This window comes from Aquarana catesbeiana, linkage group LG07 (assembly GCF_042186555.1).
Source record: "Aquarana catesbeiana isolate 2022-GZ linkage group LG07, ASM4218655v1, whole genome shotgun sequence".
Classification (NCBI taxonomy): domain Eukaryota; kingdom Metazoa; phylum Chordata; class Amphibia; order Anura; family Ranidae; genus Aquarana; species Aquarana catesbeiana.
Genome location: NC_133330.1, coordinates 97625070 through 97649739, shown reverse-complemented (window position 1 = coordinate 97649739; position 24670 = coordinate 97625070). Strand labels below are relative to the sequence as shown.

The 24670-nt window shown below is 44.5% G+C and overlaps 1 protein-coding gene across 1 annotated transcript in view; it reads left to right on the top strand.

Annotated features, from left to right (window-relative positions):
• The first annotated feature begins 9958 nt into the window (after positions 1-9958).
• Positions 9959-24670, top strand: part of GTPBP1 (GTP binding protein 1) — a 126295-nt gene continuing 111583 nt past the window's right edge. The window contains exon 1 of the mRNA XM_073592522.1: positions 9959-10179. Coding sequence (XP_073448623.1) covers positions 9982-10179 — 198 coding nt within the window. The 5' untranslated portion in view covers positions 9959-9981. The remainder of the gene's footprint in view (positions 10180-24670) is intronic.

Below are 24670 nucleotides of genomic sequence, written 5' to 3'. Positions count from 1 at the left end.
GTCCAGAGGGGCTGGTCAATCTAGCACGGTGGACACCTTCTGAGGGTCCATTTTGATGCCAGTTGGGGAGATCACTAACCCCAAAAACTGAACGTCCTCTTGTTCGAATTCACACTTCTCCGCTTTAGTATACAGTCCGTGCAAACGAAGACGGCCCAAGACTCTGCGAACATGTTCCCGATGTTGATTAAGTGAACTGGAAAAAATTAAAATGTCATCCAAGTAGACGATTACAAAGATGTCCAGGAAGTCTCTGAATACGTCGTTGACCAGATGTTGGAATGTGGCAGGGGCATTGCATAGGCCGAAGGGCATGACTAAATACTCGTAATGTCCAAACCGGGTCCGGAAAGCCGTCTTCCATTCATCCCCGGCCTGGATGCGGACCAGGTTGTAGGCTCCTCCTAAATCCAGCTTGGTGAAGATGATGGCAGACCTCAACTTCTGAAACAATTCAGGTATCAGGGGCAACGGGTAGCGGTTTTTAACTGTGACTTTGTTTAACTCCCGATAGTCCACACATGGACGAAGAGTCTGATCTTTCTTGGAGACGAAAAATATTCCGGCACCAGCTGGGGAGGTAAAAGGTCGAATAAAGCCCTTTTCGAGATTCTCATCAATGTATAACTTGAGTGCTTCTTGCTCTTTTTCAGATAACGGGAAGATTCACCCGAAAGGAATCTCGGCCCCAGGGAGCAGCTCAATTGGTCAATCATAAGGACGATGGGGTGGCAGGGAGTCCGCTCCCTTCTTACTGAATACATCCGCAAACTCCCGGTAGGCCTCTGGTATGGTTTGAAGCAGATCTTGGTCAACGTCCATGCAAAGTAAGGTGGTAGCAGATTTGGAGGGTTCAGGTAAACAATGTCTTTGGCAATAGGGTGACAAAAACTTGACTTCACCGGTAGTCCAATTAACGTGGGGGTTATGGGCCTGGAGCCAGGGCATGCCCAAAATGATTGGGAATAATGGAGAGGAGATAACGTCCAGAGTTAGGATTTCTTTATGCTGAGATAAACAGGTGGCAGACAGAGGAAGGGTTTCTTGAGAGACTTGTCCCGACCTTATGTGGGACCCATCGGCCAGGAAAACTGAGAGTTTATGAGTCTTGTCTTTCAGGGGAAGATCTTGTTGAGTAGCAAAGGCAGAATCAATAAAGCAGCTACATGCCCCAGAATCAATGATGGCGTTGACTTGAATCGTTTTTCCCTGGAGCTGTAACGAGAGAGGGAGAGCAAGTTGAGTTGCATTGGCGGTCAAAGGGGATAGACTGGCCGGGGTAGAAGAAAAACACTTACGGGTCTTGACCGGGCAGTTGTTCACATAGTGGCCTGCTCCACCACAGTAGAGGCAGAGGTTTAGCTGGCGTCTGCGTGCCCGTTCTTCTGGGGGCAGAGTAGAACATATTAGTCCTAGCTGCATTGGTTCAGGAGCATCAGGTGTTGGGGTGGCTGGGTTTGTGCAGGCGGGAGGTAGGTATCGGGAGGCAGGAGCCGGAACTCTTGCAGTCATCCACATTGGGTGTGTTTGCTGGGAGGAACTTTCAGAACGACGTTCACGAAGGCGTCGGTCAATCTGGCTTGTTAGGGCAATAAGTTCCTCAAGGGTATCAGGCATCCCAACCCGAGCAAGCTCATCCTTTAGACTCTTGGATAACCCCATGCAGAATTGATGGCGTAATGCTGCATTGTTCCATTGAGTGTCCGCGCTCCAGCGTCGAAAGTCCGTGACATAGTCCTCGGCCGTTCTGTGGCCTTGCTGGAGCGCGAACAGAGCTGACTCGGCTGTGGCAGTCCGCTGAGGATCCTCATACAACTGGGCCATGGCTTCGAAGAAAGAGGGCAAGGACTGGATCTGTACAGAGTCAGTTTCAAGCAGGCGGTGGGCCCAGGTCTGAGGTTCTCCTTGTAGGAGTGATATAACAAATCCCACTTTGGTAGCCTCTAAGGAAAAAGTCCGTGGCTGTAGGGCAAAGTAGAGTTGACATGCGCTGCGGAAGGCCCGGAACTTGGTTCGGTCACCAGAAAACCTTTCTGGGATGGGGACTCTTGGTTCGGGTGGAAGCATGACCACAGAGGGAGAAGAAACAGCCTGTGTTGGGGCAGCTGCTGAGGCAGAGGCCACACCTCCAAGGCCACTGAGGTTCAGGACTTGACCCTCCAGTCTGGTGTAGCTTTCTTGCAAGGTCTTCACGGCCTGGGTGAGTGCCGCTAAGTGCGTACAGATCTCCTTAATGGGAGAGGTCTCTCCTGCAGGCTCAGTCATGGCTGTTCGTACTGTTAGGTACCTGGTAGTTGAGCCCGACTGGTAGAAGAAGACCTCTCCTAAGCGCTGGTTCAGGAGCCACTGGAGTGGGAACAGTGGTCTCTTTAGCACAGTGGGTAGGAGTGCCCGGTGCGGGTCCTTGCGGTGGCCGACACAGGAGCTGGGAAGTCGTCCCTCCGGAATGGCTGAGCTGCGGATGCAGGCAGGTAGAAGCTGATTAGTAAGCAGGCAGGTAGATGATATGGCAGCAGCAGAACCTGGAGCTGGAAGAGCAGGCTGGAAGCAGCGTCACAGGACACAGGCAAAGCAGAGTCAGACAGTCCGTTTGGCAGGAGATCAGGCAGGTATATGGCAGGAGGGATGACTACAGAATGGTCAGGCAGGCAGGCAGAGGTTCGGCAACAGGTCACAAGATATAGGCAGAGTCAGGCAAGCCGGGTCGGGTTGGAGATAGGAGAATAGTCAGACGTAGCCGGTCAATAGCAAATAACAACAACAGGCGGGATACAGGAACTCAGGTGCAGAGCTGCAGACGAACAGCACCTGATGGAAGCATCTGACAACCTTTTAAAGAGTCCTTGGCGCCAAACAGCGCTAGCGCGCACGGGCGCGCGTGCGGGCGCGCGCCGGCGCCCCCCGGTGGGGAATTCAGCTGAACTGCCCTGGAAAAGCCCCTCGTGCGCACGCGCGCACGCAGGTTCGCCCGACGGGCACCGGCACGTCCCTGACAGTAATCCTGCAGCAAAATCCAGGGGTGGATTTCTCCTAAACGTCCATTTCTCTGAAGTGCAGCTGACAGCATGTGCGGGTGGATTCCAGCATTCGCAGCCTATGGGAGATCGGAGATGATGTCACTTCTGGGTGCAAGGTGAGAGGAGACGTCTTCGCGTTCAGAGCATGCTTGCTCCTTCCTCAGGCCATCTTCTTGTTCGGAGCATGCTTGTTACATTCCTCAGGCCATCCAGAGGAAAGAACAAGCATGCGCCGAACGTAAAGCCGCCTCCTCTCACCCTGCACCCGGAAGTGACGTAATCTCTGATCTCCCAGAGACATGGACATTTAGGAGAAAGCCACCCCTGGATTTTGCCGCAGGATTACTATCATGCTTGTGTTTATGCTCCCTTTGTGAGTAGTTTCACTTTTGACCTTTCATTAAATGGTTTACCATTACTTATAAGCGCTGTGTTTCTTTTCCTTTGTTGCATTGCAGTGACTGCTTCTAGCTCTTTACACTGGCTGCCCTTAGTGCTGGTACATGAATTCCTCTCCCTCTTTATCTTAGAGACTGTTGCTATGGACTTTGTCTCTCTTATTAAGAGACTTTTTAAACCACATGTTGCCTTATGAGATTTTTCAGGGTAACACACATTTATTTTATCTGTGTACACCTCCAGGGTCTTTTCTCAAATGCGCGCTGAGTTTATTTTTTGTTTGTAGAATTCCAGTGGCAACCTGTGAAGCTCTGGTGAGCTCCATTCCCAAGAGGGTTAAGGCACTGCTGAAAAATAATGGTGGCCACACAAACTATTGACACTTTGGGCCCAATTTGGACATTTTCACTTTTGTTGCCAGCGGTTTAGACATTAATGGCTGTGTGTTGAGTTATTTTGAGGGGACAGCAAATTTACACTGTTATACAAGCTGTATGCTCACTACTTTACATTGTAGCAAAGTGTCACTTCTTCAGTAAATAAAATATCTATCTATCTAGCTATCTATATATATATAGATATATATATATCTATATATATATATAGATCTATATATAGATCTATATATATATAGATCTATATATAGATCTATATATATATATATCTATATTTATATAGATATATATATCTATAGATATATAGATATATATATATATATATATATATATATATATATAAACATTATAAATACCCTTTTTTTCTGTTTTATCATTTCTATAAGTGTTCACATACCATCTAAGCTCCTTATGCAGCTGAGAACAGAGAACTGGGAGAAGAGAAACAGCAGCACACTGAACTTCCTAGTGAATGCCTGTGCAGAAGTCTGATCATTGGAGGAGAACACAGCTAGAGAACTGACCACGCTGTGCTCTCATGCACAAAAATACAATTCTCAAAATTGTAGTCAGTTTTTAATAGGAAAGCAAAGTGACTGGCAGGAACACCAGGGATTTCACACAAAGGAAGCAATACAAAGAGAACAGGATACTTTTTCATAGAAGTACATGGTACAACAGGCACATATCAGGAATATGAAATGCTGGGTTTACATACTCTTTAAGGGTTAAGTTCCCCTTTCTTAGGCAAATGACTTAAACACACTGGGGGTATTTTACTAAAGCTGAATCTGGAGCAGCTGTGCATTGAACCTAATCAGCTTCTAGATTGAATTTTAAAGCTTAGAGCAGATCTTTTATCATTTAGCCCTGGTTCACACTAACAGAGGGATGGAAATCGTGCGAGTTCATCTGAACTCGCACGATTTCATTCCCGCATGTCAGTCTGACTTCGGGGGCAATTTCAGAGACATCTGTGCAGGTTCCTGCACAGATGTCTATACAAATCGCACCCCCAAAGTTGCCAAAAGTAGTACAGAAACTACCTTTGGGAATCGTTGAGGCGTCGCAAATGCGGCATTGCACCGATTTGGACGGTGCCATTGTCGGCAATTGCAGTCGATTTGGCATGTGGTTTGACATGTCAAATCGCATCAATGTGAACCTAGGCTTAGGGTCCTTTCACACAGGCATTCTGTCTGTCTGTTTTTCATTCATCTGTTGGTAGATGAAAAACAGATAAACAGATAATCATCTGTTTACATCCGTGTCTGTTCAGGAAGGGGACCTAAATAAATGTTAATGGACAAACAGCCTGTTTTTGCATCCATTTTTTGCATTGTAAGCTAAGTGGGTAGAGATCAGTATTTCCAAACATTTTTATGTATGTACCATCATCCCTAAAGTAGTAAACCAAAAAATGTGTGAGAAGTGGGATTTTAAAGGTACCCCTGATATAGGAAAGAACACTATCAACTAAAAATATACCAAATATTTATTAATACAGTTTTACAAAAAAGTGCAGTAAAATGTGAGAACAGTTATACATTCACAGTCAAAGGTATACATCCTCAACCTAATATTGACAATGAAGGAACTGTGGTCAAAAAGGGTTCAGAACATAACCACGTCCACAAAATTTCAACATGTTTCGTCCAGAAGGCTTCATCAGGAAACTGGACGAGGCTTTTCAATTATTCAACAACAATAATCACGATAAAAACAACCTTGGATGTTCAAAAAAGAAAAAGAGGAAGTAAGTACACAAAGAAAATACATGAAACATTCACATTTATACAACTTGAAAGTTCTTTAGCTTGTGCAACCATAACTCCACCAAAGCCCCCCTCCAAAAACAGAAACAAAACACCCCCCCACCACCAACCCCCATCGCACAGGCTCGCACCCACCCCCCCTCCCAATACTCCCACCCAACACAACCCCCGCTTCAACTCCATACCTCTATATAGAGTTCTGGGGAAGTCGCAGGATACGAGGCGTCAACTGAAAGAGGAGGGTGGCGGCGTCCAGGTAAAACCAAACATTGACCGTTAGTCAGTCCAGCACTCTGTGATATGCTCAATTATAAACCAAGCACCACTTTGGGTGCTCTATCTCCCTTTAAACAACCCTTTTTTTTTTTTCCAAATATAGGAAGTGATTACCCTTTGTGGCATATCACCTTAGGGTGCCCCTTCAGTAGCACCAATAGAAACGTGACGTAGCTCTTTATATAACGACGTGATACTTTTTCAAGGTGAGCAGGTGCTCTTGAAGATTTAAAATCGCAGTGTACATATGTTCTTTGTTGCATCTAAGTTTAATATAGCTACATGTATATTTTTTTATATACCTTTTCAGAAATTGTGGAGCAGCTCTGTCTTCTCTTGCACAGGTGCTCTTTTACAATTGATATTGTGCCATCAGTCCTCATGAGCTCCCAATACAAATACTCTTCTACTCTTCGGGGGGTTGGTGAGTAGTGTCCACTGTTTAGTTTTTCTTGTGGACTACTTCTCTCCTCACCCGCAATATGTGTGAAATCTCACTATCTATGATATATGTTACAGATACTGTAATCATCTTTTTTGCCTATGATGGTCTTCATCCATAAGAATATACATCCCTCCCTACGGGTGATCAGGCATCCATCTGGACCACAGGGGGGAGCCAACTCTGGGGGTACCCCTCCTCCCCTCCTCTCTCAGTTGACGCCTCGTATCCTGCGACTTCCCCAGAACTCTATAAAGAGGTATGGAGTTGACACGGGGGTTGTGTTGGGTGGGAGTATTGAGAGGGGGGTGGGTGCGAGCCTGTGCGATGGGGGTTGGTGGTGGTGGGGGGGGAGTGGGGTGGGGGGTTTGTTTTGTTTATGTTTTTGGAGGGGGGCTTTGGTGGAGTTATGGTTGCACAAGCTAAAGAGCTTTCAAGTTGTATAAATGTGAATGTTTCATGTATTTTCTTTGTGTACTTACTTCCTCTTTTTCTTTTTTGAACATCCAAGGTTGTTTTTATCGTGATTATTGTTGTTGAATAATTGAAAAGCCTCATCCATTCTCCTGATGAAGCCTTCCAGGCGAAACATGTTGAAATTTTGTGGACGTGGTTATGTTATGAACCCTTTGTGACCACAGTTCCTTCATTGTCAATATTAGGTTGAGGATGTATACCTTTGACTGTGAATGTATAACTGTTCTCACATTTTACCGCACATTTTTGTAAAACTGTATTAATAAATATTTGGTATATTTTTAGTTGATAGTGTTCTTTCCTATATCAGGGGTACCTTTAAAACCCCACTTCTCACACATTTTTTGGTTTACATTTTTTGCATTGGTTGTTAGGAGCCGGCACCCTAACAACCATTGACTAACCCCTGCTGTCAAAAAAAGGGATGAGTCATTGGTTGTTAAGCAGCCGACTACCGCAGGAAAGGGGGGGGTGGGCGAGCTTATGGCCCCCTCCTCCTGAACCATACCAGGCCACATGCCCTCAACATGAGGGGGCCCCCCTGGCAAAGCACCTTGTCCTCATGTTGATGAGGATAAAGGCCTCTGCCCCACAACCCTGGCCTGGTGGTTGTGGGGGTGCGGGGGTTGACACTGGAATCTGGAAGCCTTTAAAAAGGGAGCCCCTAGATCCTGCCCCCCCCAAATGAAAAAGCATGGGGTACATAGTACCCTGAATCATTCACCAAATAAATGTCAAATATCTAATATAGCTTTAAATATCTCCAGGAAGAAGAAGCCTTAGAATCCTTCACACTGGAATAAAAGACCAGAATCCACCAATTTGTCACATCCACCCCAGGCAGTGTATTGCACATAGAGAAGAAAGGGGAGACCTCATAGTGTAATATTTTCAAGCATCGTTTTACTAGAAACACATTCATATACTCACAGAATAGAACAGAGCTAGATACTCGCAGAAAAGCAACCGCTGTCTGCCCATGTTGGTATGATGATGTCACCACTTGGCTCCACCCTTACGTGTATCGTCCCATAGAACGTAGTAAGAAGGTTGCCAGATTGTGAGGCTTCTTTTTCCTGGAGACAATTAAGCGATATTGGACCTCCTTTTTATGTGGTCTCAAGCTCTGGTAAGGATGTCCATGTGGTGGGAGCAATGAGACTGGTGAAGGCTTCTCATGACTTGCAGTTCATAGTTTAAAATATCACTTTGGGACTGTTTTGTAGACTTAGGCTCCATTCACACTTGTGTGATTTGTCATGCAACTTTGGGCATCAAAGACGCATGACAAGTCCTTCCCCAAGTTTTCCAATGATAACCATTCATATATGTGCGACTTAAAGTTGCAGAAACTTCAAAGTAGTTCATGCACTACTTTGGTCCGACTTTCATTCAACTTGAGGGCCATAGACTTCAATGTTAAACTCTTAAAAGTTGCATGAAAGTCAAACCTGAATGTTATACAACGCAACAGTTGTCCATTATCACTGAACAAAGTCAAGGTTGTATCCACGTGGCACCCATCCAAAGTTGCACTCCAAAGTTGGCGCAACTTTGGAATCGTAGAAGTGTGAATGGAGCCTGAGGCTCGGTTCACACTGGTGAGATGTGGGAAACCCTTCAATTCCTGTGCGGGTTCCCGCATCACACCTGAATCACACACTGGTCCACACTGACCTCTGCGAACTGCTGCGTAAAGTTAATGACACCCCCAAATATGTTCTCAGGTGGCAGTGCGAACTGTAAAATGGTACAGGAATCGGATCGCATGGGTGTGAGCACTTATGTGATCTGATTCCAGTGAGGACCAGAAAAAGGGTCCTGCACCATTTTGGTGCGAATGCGATTTCAGCCATATATGGCTGAATTCGCATCACACAGACATCGCAGGAGATGTGCACTGCAATGTTTGTGATAGCACCAGTGTGAACCCAGCCTAAATGTTTTTTCTTCTCAATTTGTTTTTGTTTATTTGTATGTACAATGCATTTTTCTTATGTATTAAAAAAAACTGACGAGTTATAACCCTCCCTCACTCAATCAAAAATGAAAATAGTTTTGTCTTTGGCCCTACTAAATAATATTAATGCAGAAGAGCAGACTTGCCACCCTCCAAGCGTTAAAGTATAACTAAACGCAATACTTTTTTTTTTAGTTTTGGATAGAGTGGAGAGGGATTAGAACCCCTGTCAGTTTTTATTGCTGTCTGTGCCCTCATTAGGGAGATTCACCTTCTCTATCTGTCCTGTTTGCCATTATCATTAAAAGTGAAAGTAAAAGAAAATCCCAAATTTTGGGTTGTCCCCAGAAAAGTAAAGCTACTTTCACACCGAGGCGCTTTTTCGGCATTTTAGCGCTAAAAATAGCGTTTGCAAAGTGCCTCTCAAGCCTCCCCAGTGTGAAAGCCTGAGTACTTTCACACTGGGGCGGTGCACTTGCAGGACGGGAAAAAAAGTCCTGCAAACAGCATCTTTGGGGCTGCTCCCAAAACACGCTGCCCATTGGAATGAATGGGCAGCTCTGCCAAAGTGGCTGTAAGTGGCACTTTTAACCCTTTGGCTGCTAGCGGGAGTTAAAAGCGCCCCGCCAGCCGCCAAAGCGCGTCACTAAAAGGACGGTAAATCGCTACTAAATCTAGATGTGCTTTACCGCCAATGCACCCCCGCCCCAGTGTGAAAGTACCCTAATAGAGGGGAAATCTTCCAATGGGGACACTATTTCTGGTGACCCGGGGGGGGGGGGGGGGGCCAAGGAATTCCTTTAATTTGCAGGGATTTCCTCTCACTTCCTGTTTGGCTTTGAGACAGGAAGTGAAGGGAAATCTCCACAATGGGACACAGATGGCAGAAAATAAAACCTGACAGGGTGTATAACCCTCCTATGCTCCATCCAAAATGGAAAAAAAAAGTTTTACCTATAGTTCTACTTTAATGAATAATGTAGCTGAGCAGACTGGGTTGCCCCCCCCCCCACCCTCATGGCTCCAGTTACCCGCTTTCGCCCAGCTGACTCCGTGTATATTATTCATGAGCCGCGTGAATCCTTATTTACTGTCCCTGTCACAGGGAGGACTCTACATAATATTCAGCAGCTACCGCTGAGGTGGGCGTGTCACCAGGAGCTCGCTGATGCTGAGCTCATACAACAACCACCAATCAGAACAGGGAATGGGGCTGAAGGGGCGGACCGTCTTCTAGACTATGGTAATAGACTGCGGGACGGTAGTCAGTATTTCCAAGATGGCGGCTTCTTCAGCGTCGCAGCCGGAGGTGAACCTGTGCGAGTCCCCGGTGCCAGCGTCAATGTTTTCCCCGGAGCCTGACGACGAGGACTCGGACTGCAGTGTGGACGGAGAGCCGCTGAGGAACGGCGAGGCGGAGGTGGACCTCACCAGTAAAGTAAGTACAGGGAAGGAGGAAACGGTGACAGCTGGGCCCCCCGGTGAAGGGACAAGTGGACGTGTCACTCGGAGAGGGCGGGGAGGCCTGGGCTGAGTGGACACCTCTGGCTTGTGTGTGTTCCCGGCCATAGAGCTCTGCTCAGCCTCCTAACCCCTTCCTGGCTGCATTGGTGCCATGAAAATGATACCTGTCATTGGGTGGAGTTCCCCTTTAACAATGCCCCTCCCCCCTGCCCTTTTAATGTTCTGATCAATGTTTATATGATTATCTCGTGGAAGTGAGTGGAATATATTGGGAATCAAGTGAACATGTTGTCCCTGAAGTTGGTGTTGAAGCCAGAAAATATGGGCAAGCTTAAGGACTTGAGCGCCTCTGACAAGGGCCAGATTGTAATGGCTAGACCAGTCTTTCTCAACCTTTTTTCACTCAAGGCATCCTTTAAAGTTATGGCCAGTCTCAAGGCACTCCATTCTAAAATGTATAAAACTAAATGAATATTTTTGCAAAATTGTAGCAACATTCACACGTAGGAGACCCCGACATTTAGGCTCCTTTCACACGAACTGACCGTTCAGGTCCGCCTGTCGGTTTTGTCGGCGGACCTCAACGGGCGCTCCATGTAAGGCTATGGAGCGACGGATGTCAGCGGAGACTTGTCCACTGACATCCGATCTGACAAAATCAGACAGCTGGCCCTATGCTCACATCCGTCCCTATCGGATCGGGTGATATCTGACGATTTTCGTCTGATCTCTCCATAGTAACCAGCGGCGCTCGACAAGCCCCTCCCCGCTTAGTGAGCAGAGAGGGACCTGTCATCTGCCGGATCAGCGGAGATCAACTGAGAGATCTCCTGCTGAGCCGGCGGACTCTGTGGCAGCGGATCCGCCTCGTGTGAATGAGGCCTTAGAGGTGATTTATTCTTCTAAAGCAATCACACCTTTACACACTGGTAAAGACTAGTATTCCAATGTTTCTCCTCTCCCTCGCTCCGCTAATGTGACATCAGTGCTGATGGAGTGGGACAAACAAGGATGCTGTAGATCAGTGGTTCTCAACCTTTCTATTGCAGTGACCCCCTGATAAAGTTTCCCAAGTTGTGGGGACCCCTAACAGTAAAATTATTTTCATAGCGTGGGTTGTCAGCACCCAAGGCAAGTTATTTGCACCCCTAACCCACTAACATTTAGCATTCCGAGTCCCTTCCACTCGTACAGTATTAAAACCCCTTATGGTACATTTTAGGATGTACCACTCTTTCTCTTCTCCTTTCTTTCCTTTTTATCTCTCTCTATCCTATTTTTTTTTTTTTCCTCATCCCTCTATCTAGCGTTCTTTCTCTTGTTCTTTCTCTTGTTCTTTCTCTTGTTCTTTCTCTTGTTCTTTCTCTTGTTCTTTCTCTTGTTCTTTCTCTTGTTCTTTCTCTTGTTCTTTCTCTTGTTCTTTCTCTTGTTCTTTCTCTTGTTCTTTCTCTTGTTCTTTCTCTTGTTCTTTCTCTTGTTCTTTCTCTTGTTCTTTCTCTGTCCCCCCCCTCCTTTCCCTTCCATTTATTCTCTGTTTTTATTCCTTCACTTACTCCTTGGTGGGGGCAATGGGATCAGTGGCAGTGTTGGCAGGTAATTGGGATAAGTGGCAGTGCTAGTGGGAGTTCTGATTAGCCAACTTGGGTGCACTTGATCAAGGTCATCTGCTGATCTGAGAACTGTAGTGGGGACTTTTAATGGCAACTATAATCACAGGTAGTGTTACTCACTGTGTCTCCAGCTCCTTGGTGTCTCGTAGCAGTGACACCTATGCCGAAATCAGGAGATGGGGTCTACTCCAGCTCCTTCCACTTCACATTCCTCACCTGACCTCTAGTCTCTGCCTCCCAGCCATGCGTAAACTGAATGGGTGGCTGCAAAGAGGCTGAGTGGGCAGCCACAGGCTCCAGGGACAGCCCTGCTGGGCGGCCGCAAAAAGGCTGGGAGAGCGATGCGGGCTTCAGAACAGCCCAGGATTCAGTGACCCCTGGCAAATCATCATTTGACTCCCAAGGGGGTCCCGACCCCCAGGTTGAGAACCACTGCTGTAGAGGCACACAACGTCCTCCTTATCAACAAATTACATCATTGGTTGTTAGGAAACCAGCGGGTCGAAAGTTCTAATGGTGCACAATGAAAACCCGTGGCTTGGTATAAATAAAAAGCAGGCTTCATCTTTCTGCTGTCTTGTACACAATTTTTTTTTGACCAGTTTTTAGGCATTTTGCCAAGGCACCCATAAAAAAACCTGAAGACTCCCTAGTTGAAAAAGGCTGAAACAACGAATCAATTATGAAATTAATCGACTACTATTTTCATCTTTTAATCGTCCAGTAACATAATAGGGTTAAAAATAAAATGAGCCCTTTATAGTACAAAAAGAGCAAATCCCTACTGTAAATATTACTTTCACAGTTCTACAGTAAAGAGATGAACCCCTTACAGTAGTGATTATCTGCTGCTTTTTTTTTTGTACTATAAAGGGCTAATTTTAGTTTAACCCCATTATGTTACTAAACATCTTAGACATGGTTCACATCTATGTGTGTTTTTTTTTTTTTTTTTTTTTTTTTTTTGGGTGCTTTTTGCAGAAACGCACTACAGTTCATTTACATGGTTTCCTATGGGATAGGTTCACATCTATGCTTTTTTCAGCCGCTGCATATTTGGAAAGGATCAGGGACTTTTTTTTTTTAACGCAAAACGGTGCTTTTTTGGTTCAATATACTTCAATGGAGAAGCTGCAGAAAAGCATGTAATGCATTTTTGCAGCAATTTGTGTTTTTTAATCTGCCCAACAACAAATTGGCCAAAAAAAATGCAAAAAACGCAAATCGCAGCAAAATCACATGCGCAAAAATCTAAACGCACAGCAAAAAGTACTGCAGAAACAGATCAAAAGCAAACTGCATAGGCGTGTACCGAGCCTTATGCTGGCCACATGGATCAATTTTCAGACGAGAATATTCAGACGAAAAATCTTTGTACATTCGCTGAATTAAAGAATGTTTGAAATTTTCACTTGTTTTTAACATTCTGTTTTTTAAAATAATTGTAATTTCTGAAAGAAAACCACATACACTGAAAATTCCTTTGACCAACAAGTTTTCTACTTCCAAATTTTCCCATCACCGTGGTTGAAAGTGAACGTTGATTTGACCCCACTAACGATTAGAAAATAGAACGAATGTTCTTAAAATTTACTTTTTTTTTTTTATTTTTTTTTATTTGATCTGAGTCTGATGATATTTACCAGATTTTAATAGTATATCTCTTCTGTCTTTTATTCTCAGAGTAGATTAGATATTTTGCTCCCTAACCATATAGTTGGTTATTTATATTTACCACTGCATAGAGATAGTTTAGAATAAATTGCCTTCTTTTTAAAACTTTACATATTAACTAAATTGTACACCACACCCTTTTTTTTTTTTTTTTTTTTTTTTTTTTTTAAGGTTATTAACTGATTCATCAAAACAATAATCTGCCAACTAATCGATTATGAAAATAATTGTTAGTTGCAGCCCTAATTTCAACAAATGAAAACTGGTGAAACAGGGTCATGGATGGCCATGGCTTAATGATGTATGTTGGGAGTGAAGGCTGGCCTGTGTAGTCGGATCCAATAGAAGAGCTGCTTTATCTCAAATTGCTGAAAAAGTTAATACCTGGTTCCCATAGAAAGGCATCAGAACACAGTGCTTCGCAGTTCAATTAGTATGGGGATGCATCGTTTCCACAGCCAAAAGAACTTACAATGGATATATGAACATCAGAACTGGACCATGGTGCAATGGAGGAAGGTGGCCTGGTTTGAGGAATACAACGAGTTTGAGGTATTGACCTGGCCTCCAAGTTCTTTAGATCTCAATCCAATTACGCTTTCATACTCCAGATCCAATCACATGCCGCTGTCTTTTTTTTTTTTTTTTTTTTTTTTTTTTTTTTAATCTAATGGGGAGCTGGTGGTCTCTTCTGGTTCTTGCAGCAGGCTCCCCAGTGACGCAGCACCAGATATCGCACATATCGCAGGCAGATCTACCGCCGTGCCTGTTTACATGATATTCTATAATTGCCGAAAAGGCAGAGACCATCCGAGAAGCCGGCAGGTGTGTGTTATGCTCTTAACATTTGCATTGCTTCTGCGTACCCATCAAGTTCTTTTAATAAATCTCTTTTAACTGTACTTCACTATGGGGTTTCCTTGCTTTTGTGTTTAATATCATGTGAGATGATCCAGTGGCTGTGGGGCATATCCCTTGGAAGTGTGATAGGCTTGTGGCATATCCATCTGTGAGAGCTGGAGCCATCCATCGATCTGGGTGGTATTTGTCATCCTAAAGCGCTATTAGACCTCTTGAGTTTTGGGGTCTAAATATTTGGTAACATGTTTTATTATAGGTGTCTGGTACCCTTTTTGGTTTGAAGATTTTATATTCACAGTAGACTATTTAAATTGGAATCTTTTTGACTTTCACTTAAGGATACTTCTTTATGTGCTAGCGCAACACTAATTTTGGAAATAACTGTCAAAGTGACGCCTTCTGGGGTACAGACCTCTCATATGACGAGGCATTCATTTCCTCCATTTGTAGAAAAATATGTAGATGGATGTGGCGCCATATCTGTCCGCACATGTGAGATACGGCCCTGCATCTTTTTACATGAATGGAGAATGAGGCTGTGTTCACACTGCGGGGCACAGCAGGGGGTCTGGTGTGTCACTGTTTCAGGTCCGAATTTTTGTCTCATTTTGGACCTAAAATTGAGCCATAGGTGCACAGGACCCTTCTGATGTGCGCTCCGCGGCTGCCCCAGAGATGTGTGAACTGGCTCCGTTGAGAGCCTGTCATGCAAATTGGATGCTGTGAACCCAGCCTGAAAAGTGTTCCTCCTGGGATTTGTAACATCAGTATCCAAGGAAGGTGCAGGTGGAAAGCAAAACATCATCTTTGTCCTACCTTGAATGCAGGCTGGGAGTGGGGTGAGGCCAACAGCGCAAAAAAAAAAAGGCACAAACTGAAAGAGGTAGGGGTGTGTTGTGGGGTGTCTTCATTGTTCCCACAATGAAAAACATTCCATGATTGGAAGTGGCAGTCTTGTTATCCATTCATAGAACTCTTTTCATTGTGGGAACTAATAGTACAGCTTCTCTGAATGGAGACTGGGGCAGGCATAGTTGGCACTTTTTGTCCCTTAGGTGCAGCAGCTCACATTAACCCCCACAGTGCTGGAAGATCACGGTGGCAGAGGACCTGGTCTTTTAATCCAACACAGCAGCCACCAGCACATGAGAAGTGAAGCTTTGAATAAACTTTCAGTAAACATTTAGCGGAGAACTAGGAATGTACAACTGTGTGCTCCTAGTTATGCCCGATGACAAATTGAATAATGAGAAACACATTAACTTGGTCTGGCCATGAAAGAGTTGAACAATGGGTTACAAATGAGTTAATTAAAACCACACAATAACCCCAGTCAGTGCTCATGTGAGCTCTCAGACATATCTTTGCATACATGTAAAGTAATTCCATGTCAGAGATGAGCTGTGCGTCCGAAGATCTGGTCATGCCAGATGTATGATAATTGCTGGATTAATGTTAATTACAAAGTGTTTCTGATTCCAGAGATGCCATTTTTACATTTGCCTTTTTAGAATGTCATCTAACGAGTTGTAAAACGTTTGCCATGTCTCATAATTCCTCATTGCGCTTGCACTCTGTGAGCTTTGCAAAGCTGATGACTTCATAAAATGCCTATAGCACAGTGTTACTTTTTGAATTGATTCTTCCCAGCTTGCATAATGCTACACATGAATGAACTGACCATCACCATGAGGCCACTTGCTGTTGTTTTTTGATGTTGGAGATCAGCTTTTCCGTGTATGAATGGATTGTTGGCCCTATAGGTTTGGCAGCTGTCACTGAATGGCTGCACCAGATTGTTGACAATGCGTATTGATTTTTGGCTACCTAGCAACATATTCTTGTATTTGAAGTTTTGTTTTCTTGATGTAATCTACAGCAATAGACAGTGGGCAGTCCAAACAAAACTGGATAAGCATGGCTGATGAAATGTGTTTGCAATAAAATGATAATTGTGGGTGGAGTGGAGTCCACATTCCACTTTGTGACATCTCTAAAGAAACTTTTTATTGTGTATATTTATCCTGACAGGGATAGTACAACTCGGGGTTGGTCATTCTGAAGCCTTTCAGCTGCTCGGGAACTACTTGTCTAAGCAAGCTTTACCAACCAATACTGTGACCGGGCATGCTTTAACTTTTAGTTCCTTAGCTGTTTGGATAAAAAATTGTTCTAAAGCTTTTCATGTATTGTCATGAACTCTGTGTGGGTTAGTTGCTTTGTTTCCTTTTATATAAGGAGTGCAAGTCAAGGAAAAAAATGTAAAGTGTACAGGTTTGTTTTTGTTTTATGGAGCAGGGAAGAATTGGAACCATGTCAATATTTATTGCTGTCTCTGTCCCTGGTGGGTAGCATCTCCCACTCTACATATTCTGGTGACCGGTGTTATTGTCATACACCAGCATTTCTCAACCAGGGTGCTGGGAAAAATATATAAGGGGGATGAGGAATCTGATGTGAAAAGGGGAGGGATTTGATGAGGGGCTTTGGTGAACTCTGTTGTGACGGGGACCCCATTTTAGACCAGTGTTTCCCAAGATTTTGTAAACTCAAGAGGTGCTGTGACTGAAAAATGGTTGTGGAACACTAGAATAAACAATAATAGAAGATTAAATAAAATCCCAAGTGAACCTCCATCCAGGACGGTTCATTTTGAGATGGCTGCGCCCACCTGTTTGTGGGTGTTGTGTACAGGGTTTATGCTGGAGGATGGAGATAATGGTATCATTTATTGGCAGAAAAGATGGGGGTTTTCTCTTCAGCCTTATCCTGTTTTTATTTCCTTTACCACTTTAAGCATAAAAATTTACTTGGTATTTTTTCTCCAATAATTTCTTTTATTCAACCCAACTACTGTAATTCCCTTAAATATTTCCCATTTACTTCTATGCAGGTGATTTTTTTTTTTTTTTTTTTTTTTTTTTTTAACAGGTGTTTGACTTGCAGTACTTCCAGACCAGTCTTACTTTCTTGCAAGCTGGTTTTTACTTTCTGTGGGGCTCATTAAGACATGCAGTAGTCCCTCTGAAAACGAATCCGCCTATTTTAACCCTTAAAAATCTAAACCACTGTGGTGGGTTTTTTTTTTTTTTTTCCCTGCAACACATTGGATGGCACTGCAGGTCACCACATAGCATTGCAGAGACTTGACTGGAGTGTAACTTTGTAGACCGCCAATAAAGTTAAACAGTATGATATGCTGAAACGATATATCAAACTGCTCAGCAAAAATTATAGCAGCTGCATAGGCTGATTGCAGAGATTGGGTTTTCTGCTTACACTGCAGAAATTATCCTGGGCAGTATGTCTCCAACTCTAAGGAGTGGGTTGAGGTAGTATTTTACCCCTATGAGATATTTTTATACTCATTTTTTTTTTTTTCTAAGAGTTATTGGCGTTACTTTACTGTAGTCCTCGTCTTGAGCTGGCCATACACTGTACGATTTTTGGCCGGTTTTTGATGATTTAACCGAAATTCACTTTGCTGTTGGTTCCCCCCCCCCCCCTCCCGCCAAACATCCTTCAATTGAAAGATTGAGAATGCTGGATGGAAAATTGTGCAGCCCTGGCTAACCTGGGCTTCCTTCCATTCTGTGACCACACACCAGGCCTGGGCCTTTTTTTTTTTTTTTTTTTTTGATGCCTTAGGGGTTTTTGTGGTGTCTGCTCTGCAGAACATGCATTCACATAGGGCTTAGGGCCTTGTAGTCAGCCAGGTCTTCAAGGTGAGTTTTGTCAGATTGGAAATCATTCAGGTTGAAGCTTGATGGCAAAGGTGAAGTTGGGATGTTGCCTGACATTACTCCCACTGGTTTTTCCCTGTTCCTGTGCTATCAGGAGGTGACAGTGGAGGGGATTCACTTTTCTTTTCCCCCTTCATCTTCTGGGACAGCTACTTGAGGAGATTTGCTCCGCCTTCTACAGGAAACACAAATCAGACGCAATTTAAAAAGTCCCCTCCCTTGCCTCTGACACTCAGTAGTTTTTGGTGTGGTTGTATGTATGTATGTATCTATCTCTTAAACCTGCGACTCCCACTCCCCCAGCACCCTCAAGTCTGCAGTACGTCCTGCCTAGGGTGGACTTGGGTGAAGAGGATGGGCGGGAGTTAGCGTCCTGATGTCCGTTCACCTTGCCGAGTGCACCAAAATGGCGTCGGATGACGCACTTCTGGTGACGTGGCAAGATGAAACCGAAAGTGGCGGGACACATTTCCGGATGCTGGAATTTTAAAAAAATTTTTTTATTCTGAGCTAGCCATGCAAGAACGGGCTGTCTTGGGGAACAGCTAGAGGCACAGGGAGCTCTGCTGGTACACACAGGCAAGCACTTGGCCTTAGCAGCGTGGCACGTGGGATCGGTGCTCCTTTTGTTACAGCATCCTTCCCTGTCTGCTAGGAGTTTTTCCTCATGGACGCTGAGGACATCCTGGGAGGTGGATCACCCTTCTCAGACTGATCCAGCATCCAATTCCAATGCTGCTCCCACGGTATGTGTGTCTCCTGATTACAATACGAGAGCTGACAGAGCAGGGGATATTTGGCACATTCAGTGAAATGTGTGGTGTGTGTGGGGTGGTTTTTTTTTTTTTTTTTTTTTTTTTTTTTTAAATGCTTTTTTCCTCTCTGCTTGTTCCCTAGGCTGACAAACCTAAAAAAAAGTGTGGAAACTGTAGGTCTAGGCTTTCTGATAGCTGTAAAAACTTTTTAAGTGAAAGTGTTTGTGTGGTGTTGTGTTTTGGGTTTTTTTATTTATTTTTTTGTGGCAGGTTCTGATTCTTTTGCCTCTTTAAAGGAATTGTTGGCCTCTATGAAAGAGGTGGTTTCCTCTTTTTCAGTACATCATTCTCTGACATGATCCTTTCTGAGTGGAAAGAACCTGTCTACAGGAAGGTTTCTTTTTCAGTCCAGTTTTGAAGGTGTTTTTCAAATGTCCAAGATTAGATGCTCCTATGTCACAAGTGTCTAAAAAGTCAGATCGCTCATTTGAGGGTTCTGAAGTGCTTAAGAATCAAATGGACAGGAAGGCTGACGTTCTGCTACTTAAAGCCTGGGATACCTCAGCCTTTTTTTCTTGGTCCAGCCCTAGCGTCCACTTGTGTTGCTAGGAATCTGGATGTGTGGATTCAAAGGCTGGATGGGCTTATTTCCTGACTTCTTCCACATGAGTGCTGGAGGTAGTCCGTCCCCCCCTTATTGCGAAGTCTGTCGCATTTCTGGCTGATGCGGCATCAGATACCCTTAGATCAGTGGCGAGAACGTCAGCACTCATTAATTGACGAGCAATCTGGTTGAAATCCAGGGAGGGGGATCTAACCTCCAAGAATACACTGTGCTGGATAGGGGTGCAACGGATCAAAAAACTCACGGTTCGGATCGTTCCTTGGATCAGGAGTCACGGTTCGGATCATTTTCGGATCAACAACAAAAAAAAAAAAGACAAGTCAAACATAAGTTTTTGTTTATTAACACTTTTAAATTACTTGAAAATATATAAAATTAAGTTAACGTGCACAAGGCATAATATCTTCTTTTTAACATAATGAAAAACAATTTCAAGTGCAACATAAAAACGGCACATCTCCTTCCTTTTTAAACATGGACCGATGGGCAATGAGCCAAAAACAACTTAAAGTGCAACATAAGGCATATCTCCTTCCTTTAAAAATGGGTTGTGAAAGCCTAGTATGTCCACATCAAAGAAGAATAAAAGAAAGAAAGCAAAGATTTCAGAGCTTATATTTTCAAATTCTTTTAAAAAAACAAGAATGTCTACATTGTCTGGGGCGAGTGTGGACCTCGTTGCAGTCACTATGTCCCCTGCTGTTGAGAACACTCTCGGAAGGAACTGAAGAGCCTGGCACAGCGAGATAGCATCTTGCCATCGTGGCAATATGAGGGTATTTACATTCATTGCTTTTCCACCATGTCAGCGGATCACCATCCACTGTAATGCCGCTTGCTGCCAGGTAGGATGCCACCTCCTTTTTGATGTCAGCAAGAGTCTTTGCTGGCAAAGGTCTCTCCAAAGCTCTGCCATTGCCGACTTCTTTTGTGGAGGAGAAGAGGAGTCCAAGTTTGCTCCTGTTGGCTCTGCAGCTTGACCCTGCAGACAAAAAATTGTTGATTAAACCTATTATTTATTTTCATGTTTCATAGACATGAAAAATGTGGAAATATTATTACCACATTTTTCATGTCTATGAAACATGAAAAAATAACGTTTCATAAAAGCCATTTGTAACGAGCCCCTTGCTCGCTCGGTTTCACTCTCCCGACACTCCTCTGCAGCTATTGAATCAGATTGCAATGTCACAACATCTGATTGTTCAGTCATTCGATGCTCCGGGACTAGAACTACAGCTCGGTGCCGTTCTAGTCCAGTTGTGATAGCTCAGAACAAACACCAGGCAGGCTGTATGTAAGTTCAACCAGGAATTCTCTTTTATTGCAAAATACAGGCTTTTATACACTCAAAGTGGAAGTGCAGACCTCCTGCTCATATTACTCTAACAATACGGCTGTAACCTAATTAACATGAGCTAATTAACTAATCCCTTTAGACAGCCTAGATGACTCAGACATGACCGTTAGGTCAGACTGGCCGTCTTGTAGTTCAGAAAATCCAATCAACATTATCACAATCAACATAGACTCTTCTTCACACAATAGCAGAGTTAATTAACACAAATAACAATGGGGATCTAATGACTCTTAGATCCCATAGTAGACTTATTTACAATACACATTTTAGCAGACAATAGACAGACAGGTGTTGGAATTTACATCAGCATCTCCTAACAGTATCTGTCCCAGCATTATGAATCAGCCACTATTCCAATATGGCAAATCCAGGGTCCCCAGAGTCTGGGGGACCAGGACCCGAATCCACAGTAATACCACCTCAAGGGTCCCCAGGCATACAGCTCACAAAGAGCACCGTTCCCCCAAATGCAAGGGCCCCCGATCGATCGGCAAGAGGCTAGCATACTGTCCCCTCCAAAAGTCTCTCTCCCGGCTAGGTCTGTCACACCATTATTACGAAAATAAAAAAATGTATTTAGATTAAAATTTATCATTTTTAAATAATCTTTTTGTTTACCTCATCAGTCTTCAGTGCCCAGACTGCTCACAATCTCACTGGTGAGGTCACTGTATGTCCTCTGGCGTAAGGCAGGTTTCATGTGAGACAGGGACTTGAACCTCGGATCCAGGGCAGTAGATCTGTGAAGGTAGTCCTGTAGATTAGGGGGTGAAGTGTATCTGTGCTGCAGGTCCTCTCTAATGGCAGTCGACATCTCGAGTGATGGTGCTGTCTTCGTCACTTGGAGCCATGGATTGTAGAATCCTTGTTTTCAGCGGCAGGATCATTGACACAGATCGTAAACTTTCAGTGCTCAGCAGAGATGTAACAGTTTTGAGGGGTTTAAGCACCTGGAGGACCTCCTCTGCCACTCTCACATCTTCATCAGACAGGGTAATGATGTCTGACAATTTTCTTCAGGGTCTTATCAGTCAATGCAGAGTATATAGCTGCCTGCTGCTCCAGATAACGCTCCAGCATATCATAAGTGGAGTTCCACCTTGTTGGGACATCATGTATGAGCTTATGAATAGGCAGCTTTAGCATTTCTTGCTTTGTCTTAAGCACATGAGCAGCTGTTGTGCTTCGGTGGAAGTAGGAAACCACCTTCCTGATCCTCCCAAGGAGGCGGTCCATCCTATTGACTGAGATTCCCTTCTGTGATGCCAAATTCACTACATGTGTAAAGCACCCTATCTGTGGGCCCAGTCCTGCCTCATTCACTACATTTATTTGATTTTTGGCATTATCAGTTGTGACTGGGATATTAGTACTGGGCCTCTTCATCTTCCATTCCTCCACTGCTTCTGTCAGTACCTGCGCAAGATGAGTACTTGTGTGACTCTCGTAGAGGGGGTGTGTCTGCAGCACCGGACTTCTCATCTCCCAGTCTGCTGTGATGAAGTGAGCGGTTATCGTCACAGCTCTCCGTTCCCCTGGACGTCCACCCGTCTGTCGTGAGCACAACAGAGGATGCTCGGGATAGTTCATCCACAACTTTTTTCTTCTCCTGCTCATAAATATCTGGCACAATCTTTTCGCTGAAGTGGATGCGTGACAGGATGTTGTAACGTGGCTCAAGCACTTTCAGCATGTGTTTAAAGCCCTCGTTTTGCACAACCGAATATGGCCTCATGTCTGCACCTATAAGCACACCGATAGCTTTTGTGATGGCTTTAGCCTGGTCTGATTGTGCAACAAGGGGCTGCTTAAATGCCGTGGTGATAAGCTGTTGTTGAGCAGCTTTCGTTTTCACTCCCGTCAGTGAAACACCGGGGTGATGTCGCTTCAAATGCGTGGCCATGTTTATGTGTTTCCAGTGTCATATGGCTTTCTTGTGCCACAGTGCCTACACACAGTCACGGTTTTATCCACTAACCTCTCCTTTATCATCATATTTGACAGGGAAGCCAAAATGCTCCCATACAGGGGATTTAAATGATGTAAATGTAAACACCTGAATTGACAAGAACACCAAAAATATTAAAAATAATTAGAAAAATATATGGCTAAGCTAAAAGTCAGTTTGGATAAATGTGCAAAATGCAATTCATTGAATTTACAAAAACCTGTGAAAATTCCACCACCATATAGTCCCCACTGTAATAGCCACATCTCCCCCCCCCCCACTATAATAATATCCCCAGACTCCCCCACTGTATATACAGTAACAGTATAGTATAGAAATTGGGAAGGAAGACTATTAGATGACTAGCATTGTAGTGTTTTAGTGTTTACCGGCTCATACAGAATAGAAGCCGGCCGCCCAAGCCAGCCAGATCAGATCCATGATGAGGGCTTAAGGGGTGAACTGATGACATCAGCGCGCACCGCTGCCGCCGCCTGGTGTACCAAGATGGCCACCGCTCCGGAGCTAGGCCGACGCCGCGGCCTTTCCTAAGCCCGAGGCAGCGGCGTGCTCCGCGGAGCACATGCGTGCCGATCCGAACAGGGTGAACCGTTTAGATCACGGGTCGCTGAAGATCTGTTGCACCCCTAGTGCTGGATTCCTATTGAGGGCAAGCTCTTATTCGGTTCCACCTTAGAGGAGGTCTTGGCTTGTTCCTCAGAGAAGTATATAAACGGTTCCTGTTTTCTCGGAAGAATAGGTAGCTTCCAGAACAGAGCTAATTTAAATACTGGTGGTTAACAGACCAAAAAGAAATGGAGCCCCTACTAAGAATGCCCAGTGACGCCAGGTCGGGGGTAGGAGGAAGGTTGACCCATTTCACCAAAGAATGGACAGAGGTCTCATCTCTCTCTGGGAATCGGAACAGGTAATTTCAAGGGTTCTCAGGTTTTTCTTGTGAAGAAAGCTTCTGGCAGCTTTCAGATTGTGATCGATCTAAGCATCCTGAACAGGTTCTTAGTTTACAGATGATTCCAGATGGAAAGTATTTTACTCAGTCAGAAATCTGTTAATTCCAGAAGTGTTCATGGTAACTCTGGATCTTCAGGACGCTTACAGTACCTTCATATCCCAATCTACCAGAATCATCAAAAATTCCTGAGGTTTGCGATCCTCATGGAGAAAGATCCACGACATTGACAGTTCAGAGCCCTTCCTTTTGGTCTCTCTCTGTAGCCCTGAGAATTTTCATGAAAATCGTGGCCGAGGACATGGTCTATTTTCAAATGCAGAAGATCTCAATCGTTCCGTATCATCTGGATGATTTTTTGATCTTCGCCTAGGTGGAAGAACCTTTTGCAAGATTTACAGTTGATTTTCCAGACCCTTCAGAAGTTGGGCTGGAAGGGCAATCTGGAGAAGTCATCTTTCCCTCTCCCGATAAACTCGGTCGCCCAGAAGATTTTTATTCCAGGGGAAAGCTGGCAAAGATCCTTCTCCCCGTGCAGAGTTTCAGGTTAGTCCCGCAGCCACCCCTGCGTCAAATTATGCAGTTATTGGGCTTAATGACTGCGGAAATTCCAGGGGTCCCATGGGCCCAATTGCGTTCCAGGCCCCTTCAGGTGTTTCTTTTGCATCATTGGGATCACTGGAAAGAGTCCTTGAATCAGTTTTTTAAATTTCCAGGAGAAGATTCTCTCAATCTATCCTGGTGTGAGCAGCCGGAACATCTGAAGAAAGGGAAGACTTGGGCACAGCATCCCCCCCCCCCCCCCCCCCCCCAAAAAAAATTACCACAGATGCCAGCCTGTGGGGGGTGGGGAGCTCATTCAGAGGACTTTCAGGCTCTGGGCTTCTTGTTGCCAGAAGAGGCAGCCCAGTCGTCAAAC